At 42.8% G+C, this 22,584-nt stretch overlaps 1 protein-coding gene across 1 annotated transcript in view; it reads right to left on the minus strand.

Annotated features, from left to right (window-relative positions):
* Window positions 1-11,375, minus strand: part of TBCA (tubulin folding cofactor A) — a 34,365-nt gene extending 22,990 nt beyond the window's left edge. Inside the window, exon 1 of the mRNA XM_075410648.1 lies at window positions 11,240-11,375. Within this exon, the coding sequence (XP_075266763.1) occupies window positions 11,240-11,292 (53 nt within the window). The 5' untranslated portion in view covers window positions 11,293-11,375. The remainder of the gene's footprint in view (window positions 1-11,239) is intronic.
* Window positions 11,376-22,584: the final 11,209 nt, after the last annotated feature.

The following is a 22,584-nucleotide window of genomic DNA, read 5'->3' on the forward strand; positions in this document are numbered from 1 at the left end:
GGAATTTAATTGGACTCCATGTTTGTGACTATTAATTAAAGAGAACTAGATCTATTAATGTGAAATCTCAGAGATCCTCTGAGCCAGTTCAAGTTTTCTATGGTTTTCATCTGCTGATAGTTTATAGTGGTGTCATTCTTCAGAAATTACATTAGCCAGGCAAGCATACCTCCCACTGACTCCAAGGAGTTTGGCCAGCATGTTTCCTACTGCTCTATCTCCTTCCTGACACAGAGAGTTAACAGCTGTCAGAATTCATGGACATCCACAGAAATCTTAAACATCTATATGACTTTCTTGTACCAAAAGTTATGAAAATATTATTTGTAAGGCTTAAAGATATGAGCAAACCAAGATGTCACAGCCCAATAAAACAAGGGCTTCATTTTTTATTGTATACCTAATATCCCCAAGTTCCTAAATGGGCCAAGAGTCTTCCTTCAAATTACATTTGTAAACCACTGCCCATAGATTTATAACATAAAATGTACCCCTAAGGTCAATCTGTTCTGAAAGCAGTAAGTACTTTCTTATATCACCTAAAAGATGCAGAAAAGTCTTTGAGAAGCAGACAGGGAAAACTTCTCAAGTCCAGTTTTGTTCAAGAAGTCTACCAAAGATGCAAACATTCAAAGTCAATATGGATCTGTTCTTTTTAGTTTCTACGTGCATTCAGTATGTCCTTTGGCCATGAAGTTTTTCTTCACACTTCAGTCTTAATACTAAAGTTTCAAGGTAAGGCCTCAAATATTAAGAGAGTAACGATTGTTTTTAAAATTAACAAAAATGTTACAAGGAATAAGTTATTTAAAAGTTTGAACAAAGAGACAGCCACAATCTAAATGAATGGGATAATGTATTTTGGAATTGGGCCGGATGTTAAAAAAATGCAAAATCTGTACGGAAATTTCATTTTTTAATACATTTTGTTACAGTTTCCACATCCCATTCCACTTTCTAGCCAGTGTTACAGTTCCATGGACTATCAGGAAGTACATGAGAGCTTTTGAATAAAGGCATCCAGTACATAATTAAGGTACCAACTAGTGACTGAAATTTTCCTTTTATTTTCCCTCTTTTAAAATAGATCTACTGACCAAAAATTCTCAAGTCCTTCTTCTCCTTGGACATCCAAAACTAACTAAATAAAAACTGACAAACAACTGCATACAATTAATAATAGCGTATTTTCATATTTGAAGTCTGTATGTTTAATAGCTCTTTTCAGCCTTCAGACCTTCGCATAAAAGTTCAACAGAAGTGAAGACTCCTATATACCTGGTATAAATCTCCTGACAACAAGTTTGTTTCCCTTAGTTCTTTTTCATGGACCCTGAAGCAGAAGTCTACACCCCCAGAAACAGAGGAAAAACTAACCCAAACAAAATAATAGTATTTTAATAGCTTCTGCCAGTCTTGAAAAATTACAAAGAAGAAACATAAGATCCAATTGTTCTGGACCTTGTCACTAGTGCCAGCCAGTAGTTAACTACTAGGGAGAGAATATAAAGAAACAAATCAAGTCTAAATTGACATTTCCTGTAGTATAACTGCCTCTAGAAATGAAGTTAAGGACTTTTTAACACTGAAGAACAAAACTAAACCATCAATGTTTAACAGACAACAGGTCAGCTCCTGGCTGTGGCTGCTGCCCTTTTAAAATCCTATACACTTCTGACTTTCACATCACTTAACAATCAATTCCACAATTTGCGTGTTCTGTGTAAAAACCACAGGTTTATTACTTTAAAGCTGCAGACTAAACCCAGAAGAGCTCAAAGGGCTTGAAAGAATCTTGAACTAGAAGAAGGAAAAAAAAAAAAGTAGTTCCTTAATTACTTTTTCCATACCATTATGACTTCCTTCCTCATCTATTTTCTTCTACTCACTTTCGCTCCCCGACTTCAGCTCCCCAAGCTGAACAGCAAAATAACACAACATGGTTCAAGACAGTCAAAAAGCTGACCACTGCTAACAGAGGTCTGCTCCCCCCCAGCACCACAACCTACGTCTCTGCCAGCACTAACGCTCAAACAATCCCTCCATGAGCCAGTTCAGTTCACCAAAACAGCAAGAAATTAACACAATAAGAAAGAAAAACAAGAAGCTGACAGTTTTTCTCCTGGGTTAAGCAAAAGGAGCAAGCTCAGCAAAATGTTTGACTAGTATCAGAGACCAGAGAATCAGAGAGGGGTAGTTGGAAATCAGACCTCCGAATTTAGGATGACATTGATTTCTCAAGGGACTTCACTCCTAGTGTGTTTGGGGTGCAGAGCTGCAAGTGCTTTAGGCTGTTCAAACATCTGGCTGCTGCTGAGAGAGTCCCAAATTCCCCTCCTTTCTCACTCCTGAAAGGTATATATGTTCCTACCCTAGTCCTTACAGTGTCATCATCATCTACTATAGTTGCATCATTAGCAATAGCAAACAGGTCTACCTCTCTGATAATAGGAAGGGCACAGAGTTTACCTGAAGGTTGACAGATTAAAAAACTATGCACAACATGAGTTTTCTGAATGCATAATGAAATTAAGATTCTCTGTACTAGGTAGACAAAATTTCCACCTTCCTGAGCCACAGTCACAGGCAGGAACTACTACAGGATGTCTAGAATAAAAATGGTAAAATGGTACAAAGAGCAAGCACACACTACTGCCCCAGAAATGTTTTCCCCAATCTCCAGTAACTGTCAACAAATCAGGTTCTATATGAGCTAGAATGATACCTATGTGCTTAAGTCACTAAATAAAGACTGCTCTCCAGCATCAGAAAAACCAACACAAGAAACACTTTCCTGGCAGGACTGAGCAAGCTCAGTGGAGCTCTGAAGCAGATGAGAGGGAATTTCTCAATTTTGCTATTAAATAGCTTCACTATTGAAAGGACATGCATCTCTTCAAAACTAATGTTACTATTAACCATGGTATATGCTAATATGCCATGGATTCAACCGAAGCACACAGAAAGCCCAAAGCTGACAGCGTGTATTGACTAGGTAATGAAATATCTATGCTGACTTAGTTCAAACCTAAAAATCCATAATAGCGTAACTGTACAGGGTACAGCTTTTTTTTTGTTATAGTATGACAAATTCAATGTATTAAAACTATGCACAATTATAACACAGGTAATTCAGCAACTACAGTATCATTGGCACTGTGCTAACCACTACCTGCAAAACTTAAAATATCAGGTCCCAAACCTGCAAATTACTGATGCACATTCTTGGGTTCACTAATGCTACATAAGCACACACGCATTACAGACTGGGGCCTATAAGGAAAAATCAAGGAAGCAGGAAAGAAATACAATGCATGGCACAGTTATAATGAACTGCCATGTTTTCTTAGCCATGAGTGACTACTTTCTGATTTGGACGTGATCTCAAGTTTATGTGTTCATTTTCTCGATAGTGACAAAGTAATCACAAAATATAAACTTCCTCTTTTAAGAGTCAAGATGTAACCACGCACAAGTATATGCATCATTTTTAGCCCCTCCAGCATCTACAGCTCACATGTCTTGTTACCACGACATTTCAGGTCAACTTCATAAGCTTGGCTTTTGTCAGGGATTACTACTGTGAAGACTATGAAAATCAGCTACAGGGGGGTTTTTTGAAGTCAGAAAATTATTTCAAGTTAAATATTACTTGGCTTTAACATTTTCATAGCATGTCTGTTACTAGAGATTTCTCTGATTCTCCAGGGCTTCACATTCTGTTCTTACCTCTCAACAGTTATTTCCCAGGTCTCAAAATACACTGTATGTATACTACAGATTTTTTTAAGTCCTTGCTGTAGCAACAACTGAAGTTCCCCTTTTGTCCTGCTGAGAAAGTCTGGCTGGTGAGGGCATCCCTGAATGCCAGCAGCCAGTGGGAGCATGGAGGGGGGGAGGGGAACGGAAGAATCCAATAGATGCAACCAGGATGAAAGCTCTTCTGTAATGGACTACTCAAAAAGCAGAAGATGCTGGCTGGGGATGAAGATTTTGCTGAGGTACTGCAAGAAGCAACTTGGATGGTAGTGGGCAAGAAAGAGAAGGACTAGTCAGTCAAGAGCACTGAAAGACCATTTCTGATGGGCTGAAGACAAGACTTGGAGAGAAGCGAAAAAGTTTATCAGCCCATCCTGAAGATGCTCTGGAGTGGAAAAATTCCTGGAGAGAACAGCATGAAATGGAACGGGACAGAAGTTGAAAGCTGTAAACTCTAAGGAGCCTGAGAACTTCACTTCTAGAGAAAGAAGAACAAGAAATGGGGCCTCTGTTGTGGCAACAATTGGGGTTACCACAGATCTCCATTTCATTTCCCCTTCTATAACCCAGTCATCATCTTCAGTCAAGACCTTTGTTTTGGAGAAAAGGCATAGAACCTACTTCCTCCCCTCCCTGCTCCCCCACCCCAAATGGAGATAATCAATTGGAAGTGTTCCAGTAATGAGAAAAATTAAATAGAACTAAAGTCATATTATACGTGTAGGCAATTCACAATGCATCAAGTAAGAGACTTAATACAGCTGAAAGAAAATATGATGGACCGCCTGATCCTGAATGAGATTTCCACCTATATGATACACACAATTTAATAATACTTAACTCAAACTCAAGCCAGGATGGATTACGGTTGTTAGTGCAATTGTAACTGTATACAAATCTTCTGTATACAAAGCACTAGAACCAATTTAATATAATTCTTTAGTTTTTCCATAGATCCACATTCTAATTCAGCACACAAAATGATTATTTGTACCACAAAGGTGAATATGTGGCTCCATGCCATGAGTAAGAATATCATGAAAAAAGAATGCACAGTCAAAAACAAGACGACACTACTACACATATGCATAATGGCATCAAACCAGGGTTGCCAAGCAACTGTAACTACGGTATCTCCAAAGTTTTGAAAGACTGCTTAAAAAATTCAAGGTTGCAAAGCCACAGTTTTGCATATGTTCTTGCCCAAATTAAAAAAAAATTCCTTCCCACTTAATATAGCATCACTACCAATACCCATGGTGATAAACCTGGTGTGCAACAGTTTTGCCAATTAAATTGACATCAATAGATAACTATGGTCAGCATGGACACACACAAGACAGTTCTGCCTCAAGGGGCAGAAGATAACTGTAAACACAAAAACAGTGAGACGCCAGAATTACGCATTTCACTAGAGGCTTTTTTGTTTTGAATAGGTAATAGGATGGAGGAAGGAATGCAAAGGAGGCAATCTGTTAAAGATCTGACCATTACTAAATTAAATTTGTGACACACTTCTAAAAATGAAACAGCATTTAGGTCTGCTCAAAAGGTAAAACAAATGAAACCAAAACAATTTTAAAACAGCTGAAACAAGAACTCATTATGCAATTTTCACAGCAACCACTGTGCTCTTCTCACAGCTTTTTAAGATAGATGTGGGTACTGTTTGGTATTCCTGAAGTTTAAAAGAAAGCATACACTGAAAAACACAGGGATATAGGAATCCCTTCAAACAAGTCTTTCTGTTTCTAGACACTAGAGTCAACTTGCAATTACCCTTCAACTAATTATCTGGTTTGGTTGCTACGTATGCCACAGATGTTAACTCAAGACAGCAGTGTGTAAAACCAGGTGCATTCTTTTCTCAGCCAGTTCACATAAAGCAATTTTTATGTGCTACAGAGCCCAAGTTAATAAGTCTAAAAGACTGAAGCAGCCTTCAAATGCAGGGCCAACTCATGATTTTCTGTATCTGAGTCCAATGTCAGGAGCACTACAGAAGGTACTGAAGGTGTGTCTAAGTAGCTCCGGACCATGACCACCACACTTGGCTAGCACTGAACTCAAGTTTCAGACTCCAGGACCAAGCTGGTGACAACCCTAGACAACAGATGCATAATGCTCCTGCATTCTGAGAAGGGTTACTTAATCTGGATAGAGTCGGCTTGCATTGAGCAATGCATGCAATATATCCACCCTCCTGAATATCTGAGCTCTTGGATATGCAGTGTAAACACATTAAACCGCTTTATCATGCTGACTCAGTAGAGCTAAGCAGCTCTGCAGATCATTCCTCAATACCTGTATAACATAAGATATCCCAGCCCTTCTCATTAATTGAGCTAAAAAGCAGTTATTGCATACAATCTTCTAATTATAATGAGAATAAAAAAAATGAGACATGAGTCTCTTATCAATATATTGATGCTAAGAATCGGAGCTAGTGCCTATGGCTAAGCAAGAAAGTGACTAATTCACACAGGTGGACAGAAGATTGAGAAAAACTTGTGAATTAAACCAGAAATAGCAAATTTCTTAAGTAACCAAGAAAACGACCTAGTTTTGTGCTTGAACTAGCAACAGAGCAAAAGGAATGTCTGCACTCTCTGCGATACTTCATACTTCACTTGCACAAAATGTATCCCGACTTCATCAGTAAAATAATTTAATTTAAAAGGATTGTTTAAATTTGTATTTATAAATAGACCAACAGTTTTGGGTAACTTGCAGAACTTGGGGGGGGGAAGGGAACCACAGTGTAAACTGCTTCATAATATGACAATATTTCACTAAGAGAAAGCACAGTATCAACATCAATGCAACAGTCAAACGAATGATCTTAGGACTATTACATACTTTTAGAAAGGTGATTTTAAAAAAGCTGCTTCACAAAAATCAATACACTTTCCCCATAGGTTCATGATGTAAAATTCTATAATCAAGGCTTGTAGATTTGTAATTATGGTATGTCAGCCACATTTAAACAAAAGTATTAAAAGATTGTTAAAGTTAGACTAACACAATTGCAATGTGAATTGTCTTAGTCTCATTCTAATCTACTGGTGTCACTTCCACTTAATCAGATGGAAACTATGGGCAAATGTCAGTGCTATTTTCACTTGACCCAACTTACTCTGTTTGCAGTAGTTTTTAGAATCATTGCCAATCTGAAATGAGAATAAGACATTTTTTTAAAGTTTGGGGGTTTTTTTCCTAATCAATTCCCTCACTATCCAGCAGGTTGTCTGAGTTTGGATTTACTGAAAGTAAGGCTATTTTGAAGAGATTAAACCAGAAGTATTGCTTGTTAGGACATAAGCCACAAATACAGCAAACATTATTATTCATACTCATCAAATCTACTTTTTTTTTTAATGACAAGCTAATGAAAGTATGCAATCACCAAGAGCCTGGCTATCAGATTTGTCAAAAAAAAGCAAAAAGTTCTCCCCATTCCTAGTTTAAATTTCTTTCACTGATACATAGCAACGTAAGAAACATGAAGGCAAGTACCCATGACTTATAAAATATAGTCTCTTGAGAGAGGCACACAAAGTATTTATGATATACAGCTGAAAAAAACGAAAAACCAAAGCAGAACAGCTGCTTTGTTCTTAGATGGAAAAAAAGTGATGAGTTAGGTAACTAATGAGAGAAAAGAATGTGCTACAGCAGATGATTAAAAAAAAAGACAAATGAAACGTCAAAAGTTCAATACATCCTAATGGTTCCTGACCCTTATCTTTTTTGATATACTCATATAGCCTGAGCATTGAGTGTGCTTGAAAATCAGCATTACAGGCTAAACTGAGTATATATTTCTAAAGTGCAAACACAGAAAAAAATTAGGAAAATTAACTGACGTGTTAAATCAGTCAGTCACTTTATGGCATGTTTAGTAAGCCTCTATGTAAGTCTTCTCACACACCAGGAATAAATACCTATATAGTTGTTCTAGTCCAAAACAAGAGGACAGTGTTAATGTTCCTAAATTGACTCTAGTCACATGCATGTTCACTGTAATAGAGAGTACATAATTAGGCTTCTAGCTGGAGAAGAAAGGGTGGAGCAGGACAGAGCCATAGCTCTTCTATCTGCGTGCAGCCATCACAGAAGTGGGAGCTGCTGCTGTATCACCTCCCCTGCAGGGAGTGTAAGATAACATTCCTTCTCTCTCTCTTTTTTTTTTTAAGGTACTTTCACTTGCATATTCGAGCTGCTGCAGCGTAACTGGATGTGCATACTGTTATCACACAACAAACTGCAGTAAAGTTTACTTGCTTATTGACACAGCCATTCTCTAAAAGCAAATCTGAATCCTGTCAACTGCATTCGTATAATTTCCCCAAATGTTCTCACCTCTTTCTTTGTACTAGCCCTGAAATGAGTACAGTTGTGTAGTGAGCTGGTCCAAGCAGGCCTCATCCTTCAAAATAACTCTTTTTTTTTCAAGTTCTGGTTATTTCTCAGCTCCCCAAAATATACAGATGGGTGGTCATCTAAGTCCTCCTGAAGGACACAAAGGAAGAGGCTGTAACACAGCCCCTCAGATTTAGGCTAGCTTAAGCCATCATGGACCAACACTATATCTTCTCCTGTCACAAGCAGCAATTGTTCCAGCTCAGAGGAATGCCCACATATACAGAACCCCTGACACATATTGTAACTTAAGTATTGTTTTTAAGAGGCCACAGGATTTGTATTAGACTCACAAAACAGTTTTCAGGAATAGTCAGACTTTGCCTGAGCTGGTCTTTGCCAGCCTAGGGGTTTTTTTTACTTGTTTAACTGTAATCGCTATTATGACTAAATGACGATTACTTGCTTTGTTTTAATTTTTGCTCAGCTTTGTACAATCCTGTGGTATAACACTATTGTACTGATTTTTGTTACTAACAAACTGATGTTTGTTAGTAACAAAAATGAGCTGTTTCCGACTTAGAACAAAAAAGTATCAAATCTGATGGGATGATAGCAGAGCCCTTGAAAACAGAGGCACAGGAAGATGCTGAAATGCCCTGGTGCTATTAACAACTCACCAATATTGGTCAAATATTGGCCAAAAGAATGCAACCATGAGAGATGGTTAAAATCAGTTTTAGGATAACAAAGAAAAAACTATTCAACACGTGTAAAACACACCAAATGCAGTAAATCCAGATAAAACGTGGAACGCAAAACAATGAAGAAGAACTAAGATGTGGATTTTTTATATGTATTTCTATATGCAGACTCTGAGAAGTACAAAACAATGAGCATCATACTCCTTTCAACAAAGGATCTGGCATGCTAATAACTTGCTTGAATTCGTCCCCTCCTCACAACCGAATCGAGCCAGTGGCGTTAGGACCCAGAGGACCAGCAAAAAAGTGTAACATCAGCGAAAGGGTGCTATGAGAAACAAAGTAGAAACATTAGAAACTTTGTGTATGTTAATTGTGGCTGTATGTAATTTTGAAATGAGTTAATACTAACACATTTCAAAATTGTAACTGAACTAATATGCAGCCGAAATTCAAGCACCATACTCTGTAACTTTGATGCAACAAGCTTGGAACAAAACCAAAACCAGCACACGTGGATCTCCATAAACCAAGTGAACAAACCGAAGAGCCACACTAAAAGCAGTAAACAAACTTCTCTCACAGGACAACAAACGCTACTAAATTTTAATCTCTTTTTCTCAGCTCTCTCAGACTCGCTTAAACTGCAGAAGCAGAGAAATAGAGAAAAAGAACATGCAAGCTAATCTCAGAGATAGAATCACGATGGACAGTGGCATAGAGACACTGAGCTAGCTCCACATGCAGTCACCTGCGTGACCATGCTGGCATCACCACGCGGCCGCCTCCAGGTCCCAGTGGATGCAGGCACATGGCAGAGCACTCACCGTGGGGACCTGCAGGCCAGCTGCTGGGGTCTCCGCACAGTCGTTCGTTGCCTAGTAAAGGCCTTCGCCTCATTGTTTCCAACCCACAAACAGCAAGAGAGAGCTTGTTCATGTAACTTTTGCGATGATTTATCATTAAGAAATGGTCACCTAAAATGCTATTCAGTATTACCACACAGTTCTTCCAGTAAAACTATTGAACAGCAGCAATAAGCCAGTAGTAAAACTTCTGCAAACTACACATTCTACAAAAGTAAAATTGTGTGTCATTAGATACAGCAGGTCTCTCAAAAGTCTCAAGGAAGATCCATTACACTTCTAGCTAACAAAAATAACACACAGACTGAAAAAATGCTAACCTAAGTAACTCTAGTTTCCTTATACCTCAGAATACTTTGTAAAAAATGGCACAAAACACCACCAACTTAAAAATGCACAGAGAACATTTCCAATGTTCCTGTCCAGTAAAGCCAGCAACTGTAACACAGGCCATGAAAGGAACACAAAGCAAAAGGCAGTCACCAAGCCATTCCATAAGACCATGCTAAAGCTTTCTAGCTTAAAAATTACACACAAGCTGATGATTTGCATGATTTGCATGCCCCTGCATAGCAACAGTAAACAGGACATTGCAATCCTATAATCAACCTCTTGCTTGCTGCAGTACTTGAGAACTGATCCCCACTTGCAGCCTGTGAACTCAAAAGTGCCTTTACCAAGCATAACAGAGCGATACATCTGTATCCACTTCACTTTTCTAGTTTTCCATCTTTCAAAGCAAATCGGGTGTTGGATAGCATGCCCACCTTACTGTTAGTCTTTCACTGACAGAAATTAGGTAAGTCATAACACGAAGTTGACTGTATGAAACTGGACCGTGGAACATCCAGATCGGGCACGCAGACTAACTCCTGCCTCTGCATGAGCTGGAGCAGTCTGTGTAGGGTGTAGCCCTAATAAACCCCACTGTGACCAAACATCTAATGTCAGAGCCTTGCATTTATTGCCACGGTGGGAGGGATTCAGACAGATAAAGTGCAGCTTCTCTCAAAGATTAAGACTGTGTTAAAACTGGTCAAAATCGAGACTTAGGTGCTGAATTCACGGCCGGTTTTGCGGTGTGAACTTCCGAATCAGAAACAACCGCCTCAGCAGCCGTTTCGACACACACGGGTAGGCCTTCAGGTCTCGGCCGGGTACCTGGCGGGGCAGTGAGACTCCTCTCGGCTCCCCAGACCGCCCAGCGAACAGCACAGACGCTCCCCGTTTAACCGGAACGGCCAGCCGGCTCCAGCCGGCGGCGGGCGGGCGGGAAGCAGGCAGCCATGGCGGGGCTTCCGCCCGGCCCGCCCAGCGTGGTAAGGCCGCCGCCAGACCCCCGGCCCCGCGGCGGGCACGGCCGGCGACGCGCGAAGACCCGCCGGCAGCTCTTCCGCCCGGGACCCCGCGGGCCGCGGCAGGGGCTGCCGGCAGGGCCGGGCTGAGCCCGCTCCCCGCTCGCCCCCTCGGGACCGCCCTCGGCCTCCCACGGCGGTCAAGGCGGGGGCCGCCCCCCACCTCACCTCATCCCGCCCCGCGCGCGCTTACCGCCTCACGACGCCAGTCTTGATCTTGATCTGCCTGAGGCGCGGGTCGGCCATGGCAGGTGAGCGGCGCCAGCCGGGCCCCAGCGGCGCAGGTGCCGAGGGTTCGCAGAGGTCGGCGCAGCGCCGTGACTGAGCATCCCGGCGCCGCGCATGCGCCACGCCGCCGGCCTGGGCGGTGCCACCGGAAGCGGGGGCGGGGCCTACCTCTCTCTCCCCACCCACGCCCCGGCCCGGTGGCGGCGCGGCGGCTGCGCGGTGGCATAGTCTCTGTAGCGACGAGCGCGGCCGGGCCGGGCTGGGCCGGGTCGAGCGCGGAGCGGCCTCCGCGGGGCTGCGGGGCCCCCCCGAGGCGCCGAGCGCCGTTTGTTCACAAGCACACGCGCCAAAGAAGTGCGGATCCCCTCCCCCGGTGCGGCAGCAGGAGCTGTGCTGCGGAGGCGTGACTGGCACCCGGCGGGGCCCCCTGCCCCCCACCCCTCTTGATGCGGTTAGCGTAACTGACGCCATTTTGCGAGGCGAGCAGCCACCCTCTGGGGCCGAGCGGGTCCTCTGTTCGCTGCCTTTCCCCTCGTTAGCAGGCCCTGAAGGTGCTGCGTGCCATGCAACCGAACCAAGCAGGTTTCTTCTTCCCCTCCCTCCCGGCCTGAAGGTTCCCGGGAGCAGGTCAGGCCCATTGCTCCCCTCCTTGCCAGCCGTGAAGCTCTCGGCCACCCGGCCAGCCCGGTGTGGTTGATGACCCGGCCACAGCGTGGGGCATTGTAACAGCACCCAGAGCACGGTCCGCAAAACTGGGCAGTTGCAAGTCTGAAGGGGAACAAGGACCAGGGACTGGGACCTCACGGTGCCCAGGGACGCCTCCACGGTCACCTGCTTCCCACAAGGACTGGGGGAGTGACTCCTGTGCTTCTACACGATTACTGAGTCTGGGACATGAAGGTTTTAGTGACACAGCAAACCATGTGTTAAGACCCAACCCAATCTGCAGAGGGTTCAGGTGATTACAAATCGTAACTTAAATTGTGTTACAAAATTCTGTATTACACCACTTGTAAAATGTACAGACTGATTCTACTTGTAGAAATTCTGCGCCATTCGAATCATAAATTCGGTGCTATGCTAACCATAAAATCCTGTTAAGAAAATAAAGCTTTAATTGTAACTACCACTTAGTGCTGTCATCATTCTGCCAAGGATCTCTGTAAGAATCTGTCTGTCCCCTCTGTGTTGGGTGACTGGTAGAAACAGATGAAGAGGCAACATTAGCACCGGCAGCTCAGTCCTAGAGTTAAAACCATCTGATGGTTCAAGGCTGTTTTCCTTCACGATTATACTTAGTTGAGGCTAACCACTTGAGGGGTCAAACTCTTGAAAAAAACCCCTTTGGGTCAGTGTTTGAAAGAACTTCCCCTGAACTAGCATTTAAATCAATCAATCAGAAAGAAAAAAGCTTCAATGAATAAACAAGAAAGATAAATATAGTTTCAGTGGAGTACAGTTCAGGAAGGTCTGCAGAGGCCTTTTTCTTTCCCACATCCTTTCATCATGTGTTAGTTGGTTGTCCTGACTCTCGATGCTGCCAGTGACTGATACCTCTTCAGAAAAGCTAGCTGCGAGGGAGGATGTCATGCCGCTTTTGGCGGCGTGCCAATTACAGGTCATTAGCCAGCAGCTGTGGGAGTGTGGCTGGCAACATCAAGTTCTGTTCAGACATGGCATAGGATGGCCCAAGGTTGCTCAGGTCCACAGAGTTGTGTCTTATCACAAAGAATGTGACCCCTGTTAAGAGCCCAGCAAGCCTCCCTGGGGACCTGCGAGCCAGGCCAACCCAAACACAGCCGTGGCTTGGCAGGTTGTTTCTGCAAGGAGACGCAGGTCTCAAAACCAACATCCTGCGCAACCCTGCAAATGACTACGACCTGGAGACAAGTTCACAGATGTACTACGTATTTAATATGCTGTTATGGGTTTGCGTTCCAAGGTTTTGGGTAGCACGGGGGCTATAGGGGTGGCTTCTGTGAGAAGCTGTGAGAAGCTTCCCCCATGTCTGATAAAGCCAGTGCTAGCTGGCTCTAAGACAGACCCACCGCTGGCCAAGGTCAAGCCAATCAATGACGGTGGTAGAGCCTCTGTGACAGTACATTTAAGAAGGGGAAAAAAAACTGCAGTAAAAGGGCAGTCAAGAGAGAGGAGTGAGATGATGTGAAAGAAACAACCCTGCAGACACCAAGGTCAGTGAAGAAGGAGGGGGAGGAGGTGCTCCAGGCGCCAGAGCATGGAGTCTTCCCTTGCAGCTTGTATTGAAGACCATGGTGAGGCAGGCTGTCCCCCTGCAGCCCATAGAGGTCCACGGTGGAGCAGATCTCCACCTGCAGCCCGTGCAAGGGACCCCACGCGGGAGCAGGTGGATGCCTGAAGGAAGGGACCCCAAGGGGAGCCCGTGCTGGAGCAGGCTCCCAGAAGGACAGTGGACCCGTGGAGAGAGGAGCCCATGCCGGAGCAGGTTTGCTGGCAGGGCTTGTGACCCCGTGGGGGACCCACGCTGGAGCAGCCTGTTTCTGGAGGACTGCGCCCCATGGAAGGGGCCCCACGCTGGGGCAGTTTGTGAAGGACTGCACCCCATGGGAAGGACTGACGCTCGGGCAGTTCGTGAAGATGTGCAGCCCGTGGGAAGAACTCACGCTGGAGAAGTTTGTGGAGAACTGTCTCCTGTGAGAGGGACATTAAGCTGAAGCAGGGGCAGACCAGTAGCAAACGAAAGACTAGGGACAATGTGGGGCTGCTGCTGAATGAGGCGGGTGTCCTGGTGACAGAGAATGCAGAGAAGGCAGAGATACTGACTGCCTTCTTTGCTTCAGTCTTCAGTGCCAAGGCAGGCCCTCAGGAATCCCAGGCCCTGGAGGTAAGAGAAGAAGCCTACAGAGAGGATGACTTTCCCTTGGTCGAGGAGGACTGCGTGAGGGATCACTTAAACAATCTGAATGCCCACAAATCCATGGGCCCCGATGGAATGCACCCACGAGTGCTGAGGGAGCTGGCGGATGTCATTGCTGAGCCACTCTCCATCATCTTTGAGAGGTCCTGGAGGACAGGAGAGGTGCCCGAGGACTGGAGAAAGGCCAGTGTCACTCCAGTCTTCAAAAAGGGCAAGAAGGAGGACCCAGGAAACCACAGGCCAGTCAACCTCACCTCCATCCCAGGAAAGGTGATGAAGCAGCTTATCCTGGAGGTCATCATCAAGCAAGTGGAGGAAAAAGGCTATCAGGAGTAGTCAGCATGGATTCACCAAGGGGAAATCATGCTTGACCAATCTGATAGCTGTCTACGATGGCATGACCAGCTGGGTAGGTGAGGGGAGAGCAGTGGATGTTGTCTACCTCAACTTCAGCAAGGCCTTTGACACTGTCTCCCATAACATCCTCCTAGGGAAAGCTCAAGAAGTGTGGGCTGGATGAGTGGTCGGTGAATTGGATTGAGAACTGGCTGAATGGCAGAACTCAGAGGGTTGTCATCAGCGGCACTGAGTCTAGATGGAGGCCTGTAGGTATTGGTGTTCCCCAGGGGTCAGTACTGGGCCCAGTCTTGTTTAACTTCTTCATCAATGACCTGGATGAAGAGTTAGAACGTACCCTCAGCAAGTTTGCTGATGACACAAAACTGGGAGGAGTGGTGGATACACCAGAAGGCTGTGCTGCCATTCAGCGAGACCTGGACAGGCTGGAGAGCTGGGCAGAGAGGAACCTAATGCAGTTCAAGAAGGGCAAGTGCAGGGTACTGCATCTGGGGAGGAACAACCCCATGCACCAGTACAGGCTTGGGGCAGAGCTGCTGGAGAGCAGCTCTGTGGAGAGGGACCTGGGAGTGCTGGTGGATGACAAGTTAACCATGAGCCAGCAGTGTGCCCTGGTTGTCAAGAAAGCTAATGGGATCCTGGGATGCATTAAGAGGAGTGTGGCCAGTAGGTCGAGAGAGGTTCTGCTCCTCCTCTACACTGCCCTAGTGAGGCCCCATCTGGAGTACTGTGTCCAGTTCTGGGCTCCCCACTTCAAGACAGATGAGGAGCTACTGGAGAGAGTCCAGCGGAGGGCTACGAGGATGATGAGTGGACTGGAGCATCTCTCCTATGAGGAGAGGCTGAGGGAGGTGGGCTTGTTCAGCCTGAAGAAGAGAGAGCTGAGAGGAGACCTAATAAATGCCTATAAATATCTGAAGGGTGGGTGTCAGAAGGATGAGGCCAGACTCTTTTCAGTGGTGCCCAGTGACAGGACAAGGGGCAACGGGCACAAACTGAGGCACAGGAAGTTCCGTCTGAACATGAGGAAGAATTTCTTCCCTCTGAGGGTGATGGAGCACTGGAACAGGCTGCCCAGGGAGGTTGTGGAGTCTCCTTCTCTGGAGATATTCAAGACCCGCCTGGACGCGGTCCTGTGCAGCCTGCTGTAGGTGACCCTGCTTTGGGAGGGGGGTTGGACTAGATGACCCACAGAGGTCCCTTCCAACCCCGAACATTCTGTGATTCTGTGATTCCCCCTGAGAAGGAAGGAGTGGCATAAAAGTGTGATAAATTGACCATAATGCCCATTCCTTGTGCCCCTGCACTGCTCGGGGGGAGGAGGTAGAGAAATGGGAGTGAAGTTGAGCCTGGGAAGAAGAGAGGGGTGGGGTGTTCTAAGAATTAGTTTTATTTTCTTATCATCCTGCTCTGATTTGATTGGTGATAAACTTCCTTTTCTCACCAAGTTCAGTCTGTTTTGTCCATGACAGTAATCGGTAATTGATCTCTCCCTGTCCTTATCTTGACCCATGAGTCTTTCATCGTATTTCTTCTCCCCTGTCCAGTTGAGGAGGGGGAGTGATGGAGTGGTTTTAGTGGGCACCTGGCATTTATCCAGGCCAAACCAGAACATATGCAAACCTGCCATCACCTGTGCAGGAGGAGGAGGAAGGAGAGCAACATTCGGACAGGCATAAGGGAAAATGAAGCCCCTTACTTCGGCGGAAACTCAGATCTCATTAATCTGTCTTTAGAAAGTTGTATCAAGTCATGCTGGGGCTGAAGCTGCTCTCTAAACAATTCCCAGGCAGTACAATTATGCTACATACACTTTGAAAATACAGACCGCTGCAAGAAATGACACATTACCACCATGCACCTACACATCAATTATTTTTCCAAAAATAGTCTTCCAAGTCATTTTTATGTTTGACATAGTTGTTCCATAAGCAAGAAGGCCAACAACAAAGAACAGTACAAAAATAAAAATTGCCTAGAAGCAGCAATATTAAGAAAAGTAACTCATGTTTCCAAGTGCTACATATGTTGTATTTCTAGCCCTGAAGCATTAGCTCACATCATTGACTGTTTAGGGTCAGCTACTGAATTTTAGAAGTAGAATGCAATTGTTTTCTTACAGGTAATTCAGATAACTAAACAAATTATAATACACCAAATCGGAGTTTGTATTTAAGCACATACAATGGTAACTCAAAAAAAGTGTTGCCGGTGGATGCTGAAGTGTATTGTAAAATGTGTCTAAAAGCATGACCTACTTTATTGATAATACTTGCTTGTATTAGTGCCCGAAAATTATGAATTAACCCTTTAAAAAACAACAGTTTTGTTTCTAAGGGTCTGGATGTCTGGATATCCAGGAAAGTATGTATAATGCTTTCCAGAACAAAGACTCCTCTTTTAATTAAATTAAAGGAGGTTTTGGGGTTTTTTTTCCAGAACTCTTTTGAAACAATTTCTAGCCTATGCAGTGATAGATACATTTCCTTGTGAATTAGTGGTATTACACCGGAGTTCAATACACTCTGTTGTGAAGATTGTGAATCCTATTATACCTTTTGGGTGGTACGGAAACTATCAATTCCTCAAGAAATTCTGGCAGCATGCTGCTTGTGTTGCATCTGGTTGAAGGTTTTCATAAGATCTGTTAGCCGTAAGTCCTTATGTGCACACTGTTGCACAGAGGCAGGTGCCTAAGCATATTATGCTGATGCTCTAGCTATGCTGACATATGGAGCAAATCCTTCTGTACATGGGAACCTTACAACTATCTTAACATATTCTCCCTTAATGCTCCCTCCCAGCATCTCTTGTGTAAAGCTGTAGCGGCTGTGCCTATGACTTCCTCTCCTCTGACCAGTGTCATCTGGTCATCTCAGCTTTCATTTGGCTCCACATAAAGAATGCTTCTAAGGCAGTTTGTCACATATTTTGCAAAATTTGCTTGAGCAGGTATAATTGTCACTGCCAACATACTACGCCTTCTGCCTATAACAATCCAGCCAAGTTTTGTTTATTTCTTCTGCATAAAAGCACATATAGTCATTACTGTTCATTCCCATTTCACTTAAGAATGAAGGACTGGAAGCAGCTAATCAGCTAATGATCTCAGATCTCTGTGCAGATAAACAACTATGTAATAGATGTTTAACCTGAAATGTTCACAGTGCACCCAGTTCACATGCAAGGGAGCACACCAGGCTGCAAAGCACTTCCTACAACCCATAACATTCTCTGTGAAAGGCTATCTTAAGAAACTGATACTACACGTATGCTTCATCACAAGAAAAAAGCAGACAGAATAAAAAGCATTGTGGTACGCCCCAAGTCCCTCTGATGTCAGCAATCCCCAGTTAACATGTGTCCCATTTAAAGTCTACCCTTAAGACACACACAACTTCTAAGCTGTACAAATAATAAATCTCGTTAATCTTGTAATCTTACCATATCCCTTCCTCTTTTATAAATCCATTTGCTTGGCTTTAGTCAGGGAGTTTCTGAAATAATAGGGCTGTTGCATGGGAGCTATTTTGTATTATACTGCTAGTTCGTTTGCACTACAGAGCCAGCACATTTGTCAGCTGAGATAGTTCAAATTAGAGGTATTATGCCACTTCCACCTATGCTGCTGAGGTCAGAGTGTACCTTGAAGAAGGAAGTGCAGTCACCGCTACAGTCCACTAGACACCTGTGGCAGTTTCCATCATGACATCCATTACCAGTTGGTTTAGACAGCTTGAAAAACCCATGGCCATAGCCATGCCAAATGTACTCTTCCTTCAGCTGAGGACTGAGATGATTACTTTAATAATTAAATGCTCAGGTAGTTTTTATGCTATTTTGTTTATCCATCAAAACCATCTGTGCAGTTTGAATATAATTTCATTTTCATTTATGATAAAATGAATTGTGGAAATTATTTAGTCTTCACATTTTATCTTTTTTGTAGGAAAAGCAAATTTCATTCTGCCTCCCTAAAGGGTACTAGATAAATAAGATTCGATTTTGAATAAAAGTCAGTAGTGTCTCCTTAATTCTGTTAAGATATTCAGTAGATAAAATTAACCTTTCTACAGCTGGCCAGCACAAAACTATGCACCATTTAAGCACGTAAGAATGAATTTCCCTGATTGTGAGCACACAACATAGTATCCTTACTCCTTGTAGCGCAGATCTCTTGACCCACTTTCTTAGCAGGTGTCCTCACTGGTCAAAACGATCTTCCATAAACATCCCCCCATCCCCCGCAAATGCTTAGAGAGTTGTTCAACACCACAAATAAAAGCAATAGCACAGACCATGGGGTGGGACAAGGATAAAACAAGTGGCTGCTGCACAGTTTGCAAGATACCTACTGAACACAGTTAGTGAATCCAGTGTGAGCTGTGTTTTGTTACAGGAGAAGCTCGATTACATTGGGAAGTTAGGTGAAGGAGGAAGGAGACACCAGGCAGAAGCTGCAGAGTCAGGGGCAAAATCCATTCCCGTTTCTGCCTTTGTACCTTCTCCAAACACCACTGGCGTGGATTCTGATTTCATCTATGCTTCTGTGAAAAGCATGTAGCCCACTGGGATGTGGTGAGAAACCTACTCATCTTCAGCAAAGTTATAGTGACAGTACAATTTACCCTGGGTGAAGAAGGCAGCAATGGTGATTCTTCAAATATTACACTACTGGGGAGTGCAGGTTACAAAACAACCCTCTCATATAGTTTTGAGGGTTAAACAGTGCCTATAATAAATTCTAGGCTACAATTCAAACCTTTTTATCTAACTCGTGGCTTTTTTAAAAGCAGTTTTTCCTTGCTCAGACTAACCATTAGATGAAGAGCTGGAAGTAGTGAGAGAAAAAGGGATTTATGTGCATGCATCAGAAGGAGAATATATCCCTTTGCGAATGCTTTCCATGGGTCCCCTACCTACAAATGAAGAGATATGTGATATAACAATTCATTGTTCTGACACACATTACAATCATGATGTGCAGTTTTTAATGCATCGTGTTACATTAAGCTTAGCCCATAGTCTAACACCATGTAACATAAATTTCTGTGAAGGGAGTAACATAACACGATACCGTCTTTTAAAAGACACACACGATTTTTTCAGATCACCTTATTTTTATCCATGAGTGCCCAATTCAAAAATCAAGGTGGCAGACAAAAGTGGAGTGAATGAGTATCCACAAACCACAGTATCTATCTTGTGTAGTTTTGCTCATTGCTACCTGTAGTCAATGACTCCAGTCAATTTTTATGTTGTAATGCATGAGCAAAGTTGATGGACATATTTTTTTGTCACCCACAGTTAGATTTTATTTGGGGTCAACCAAGGGAGACCTGACAGCCGTTAAGACTGTAAGACATGCTAAGAATCCTCACAAGTGTTTATTTCTCAACTGAGAGAGGGTCTTTGATTATGAACCTGTCACTAACCTTATTTTGGCTGCTCTCCTTTTGTCCTACCTTGTAGACAGACTTTATGTTTTAATTGATAGTTCATTTTAAAATAAAATATCATGTAAGTGATTCTTATTGGAATAAAATAAAATGAATTATTGATTTGACAATAACTGGATATAATAAAATCTTCAGTGAAAGATCAAATTCAAATCTGAAGTTTAAAGAACTCACAGAATAAATCTGCATGCGATCAATCTCTTTGGAAAAAAAGAAGTAGAATTTATATATTTATATATATTTACACATTTGCTTATTTATCCCCCCTGAGTCATTGAAAGATTCAGGATTTTTAAAAACTTTTTGTATAAATATCTTGAAACCTGTCTTCAAAGCCTGCTCGATGTTTAAGTCATTTATTTTTAATTGAATACTTTCTGTGGTACAATGCAAAGCAAAACCATGAAACTCACAGGCATCGACTGGCATCTGCGTGGGTTTGACTGATCACATGCTTCAGTGCAAAGTTCAAATACCAGCAAAGGGGATGCCTCCTTTTTTGGCCACATCTGAAAACCACAGTTCTTACCAAAGACTGAACACTCAGGACAATATTCTCCAATGAAGAAACCATCTTTGCTAGTGCTTAGCAGACAGGAAAGTGTTGGTGGCACACGAGGGTGGAGAACTGCAAAGTAGCTGGCGCCAAATAGGCAGATCATACTAATATAGCTTATGGTGTTGCATGTGATGTTTTGAAAGCTTCTCCTGAGTCAGTAAAAAAGAAGAAGTATCTGTAGATGATAGCATGAAGAAGAAGTGGTATTTAGAAAGTCTAAAGGGGGTTAAAAGCATATGCCTTTAATAGGACAGCGATGTTTATTGACAGAGATAAACATGCTGTTGTCATATAGCTTGACACTAAAGCAACTGACATGAAATCACACTATGTCGTGAATAAAGTTTAGCACTGTGCAGTGTGAGCTTAGCACACTTTAAATAGTTTGGAAACTGGTGTGTTGTAATCGGGTAATTGTCATAATGTAGGATTTTCTGCTGAGTTCTTGCAGGAATCTGTTCACCAGGCCTAAGCTGTTTAATGTATTTATTAATCACCTGAGAGGAAGTATAAAATAATTGCTAGTAAAGACTGCTCCTGGCACAAATGTTGTTGACAGTAAATAATAAGAACAGATTAGTTCTGTAAAGCAATTTGGATTGCTGGGTGAAATAAACTAATTCAAAATAAGTAATTTCAACACTGGAAAAGTCAGGGTCATACATGTAAGAGCAAAGAAAGTAAGTCACACTTACAGAGTGAAAAACTTGGAAATCAGTAATCCCGGAAAAAGTCTGTTGGGTTGTGATGGCTAACCAACTGAACATGACCCCAGCCATAATACAACGACTGTCAGAGAGCAGGTATCATCCATTAATATACTGCCATGTGAGTACTACACAGGAGCCTTAATATCAAGAAATGCCAAAAGAGTGAGTTTCTGGCTGGGATCATATGCCCAGTTGTACACTTTAAAATGGGAAAAAAGCTTGTAAGGCTCAAAACAAATCTATGTGAGTGATACAGTACCTGGAAAACATACCAAATGCAGCAAGGCACAAGAAGCTAAGAGACTATTTAGTCACCAAATTAAAGAAGGAATTTGGTCAGTCTGTAATTTACACAGAGATGGAATTTCTGATAGCAGCAGGTTGACAACCCAGCAGAAAGAACGAGCAGTAGGATACAACAGCAACCTAAAACTAGACAAAATCAGGGGTGAATCAAGGGGTTAAATTTTAAGACTGAGCAATTAACTACTGGCAAAATTACCAATGGGTAAGGGAGATGGAGGTGTTTAAGACTGGATATTTTTCTGTAAAATATGCTTTAGCTTAACTGCAAGTTAAGGCTCAGCTCAGAAACTAACAAGTGAAATCTATGCAGGGGTTTAGGCCAGACAACCTTAGTAGTTCCTTCCACCCCTAAAAGTCTGCTTGTCAAAACACACACGCCTGGACGAAGGTATCAGGCTTTTGTGCTGCACACTTCGCTTCAGGATCCAAAATCCACTCCTGCTGAACAAACTGCAAGTCCTGCTCCTAGACTACCAAGTTTTTTTGTGGGGAAGGAAGGTGAGATAGAGATCTGTTTACTTTTCTCTTACACAGGGGGCTTCGAGGTGTGGGAAGTGCTAGAAATAATTGAAACATCATGCTGTAAATATTATAGCACTAATTTTGCTAAAACTAGACTGATTGAACCAGTTTAATGGGATTTTCATATTTCTGATATTCAGTTAGGAATAAAAACTTCTCCATTTTCAGAAATACAGTTTATTATTTTTAATATGTATAAACTTTCAAAGTACATATGGGAGCACTCATTCCTAATCCAGCAGAAAACAGGAGTAGAACAGGGAAATAAGCATTTGAAATACCAAGTACAACTGAATTCTACTTAAGTAACAAGTGTCCTCTTGCTTAAATTAAGCTAGGTCAGGAATAGGTGTCTAGTCTGTGCCTGTTGGTCTTTCACACTGAAGAGAAACAGACATCTCTAGAGTTCAGTTCATGCTGTGTAAGTCGGGTATCTAAAACTGGGTGATTCATCATCTACAAATAACTGAAGTTAGATGAGGTGAACCCACAATGAATGCT

This window comes from Opisthocomus hoazin, chromosome Z (genome assembly GCF_030867145.1).
Source record: "Opisthocomus hoazin isolate bOpiHoa1 chromosome Z, bOpiHoa1.hap1, whole genome shotgun sequence".
Lineage (NCBI taxonomy): Eukaryota > Metazoa > Chordata > Aves > Opisthocomiformes > Opisthocomidae > Opisthocomus > Opisthocomus hoazin.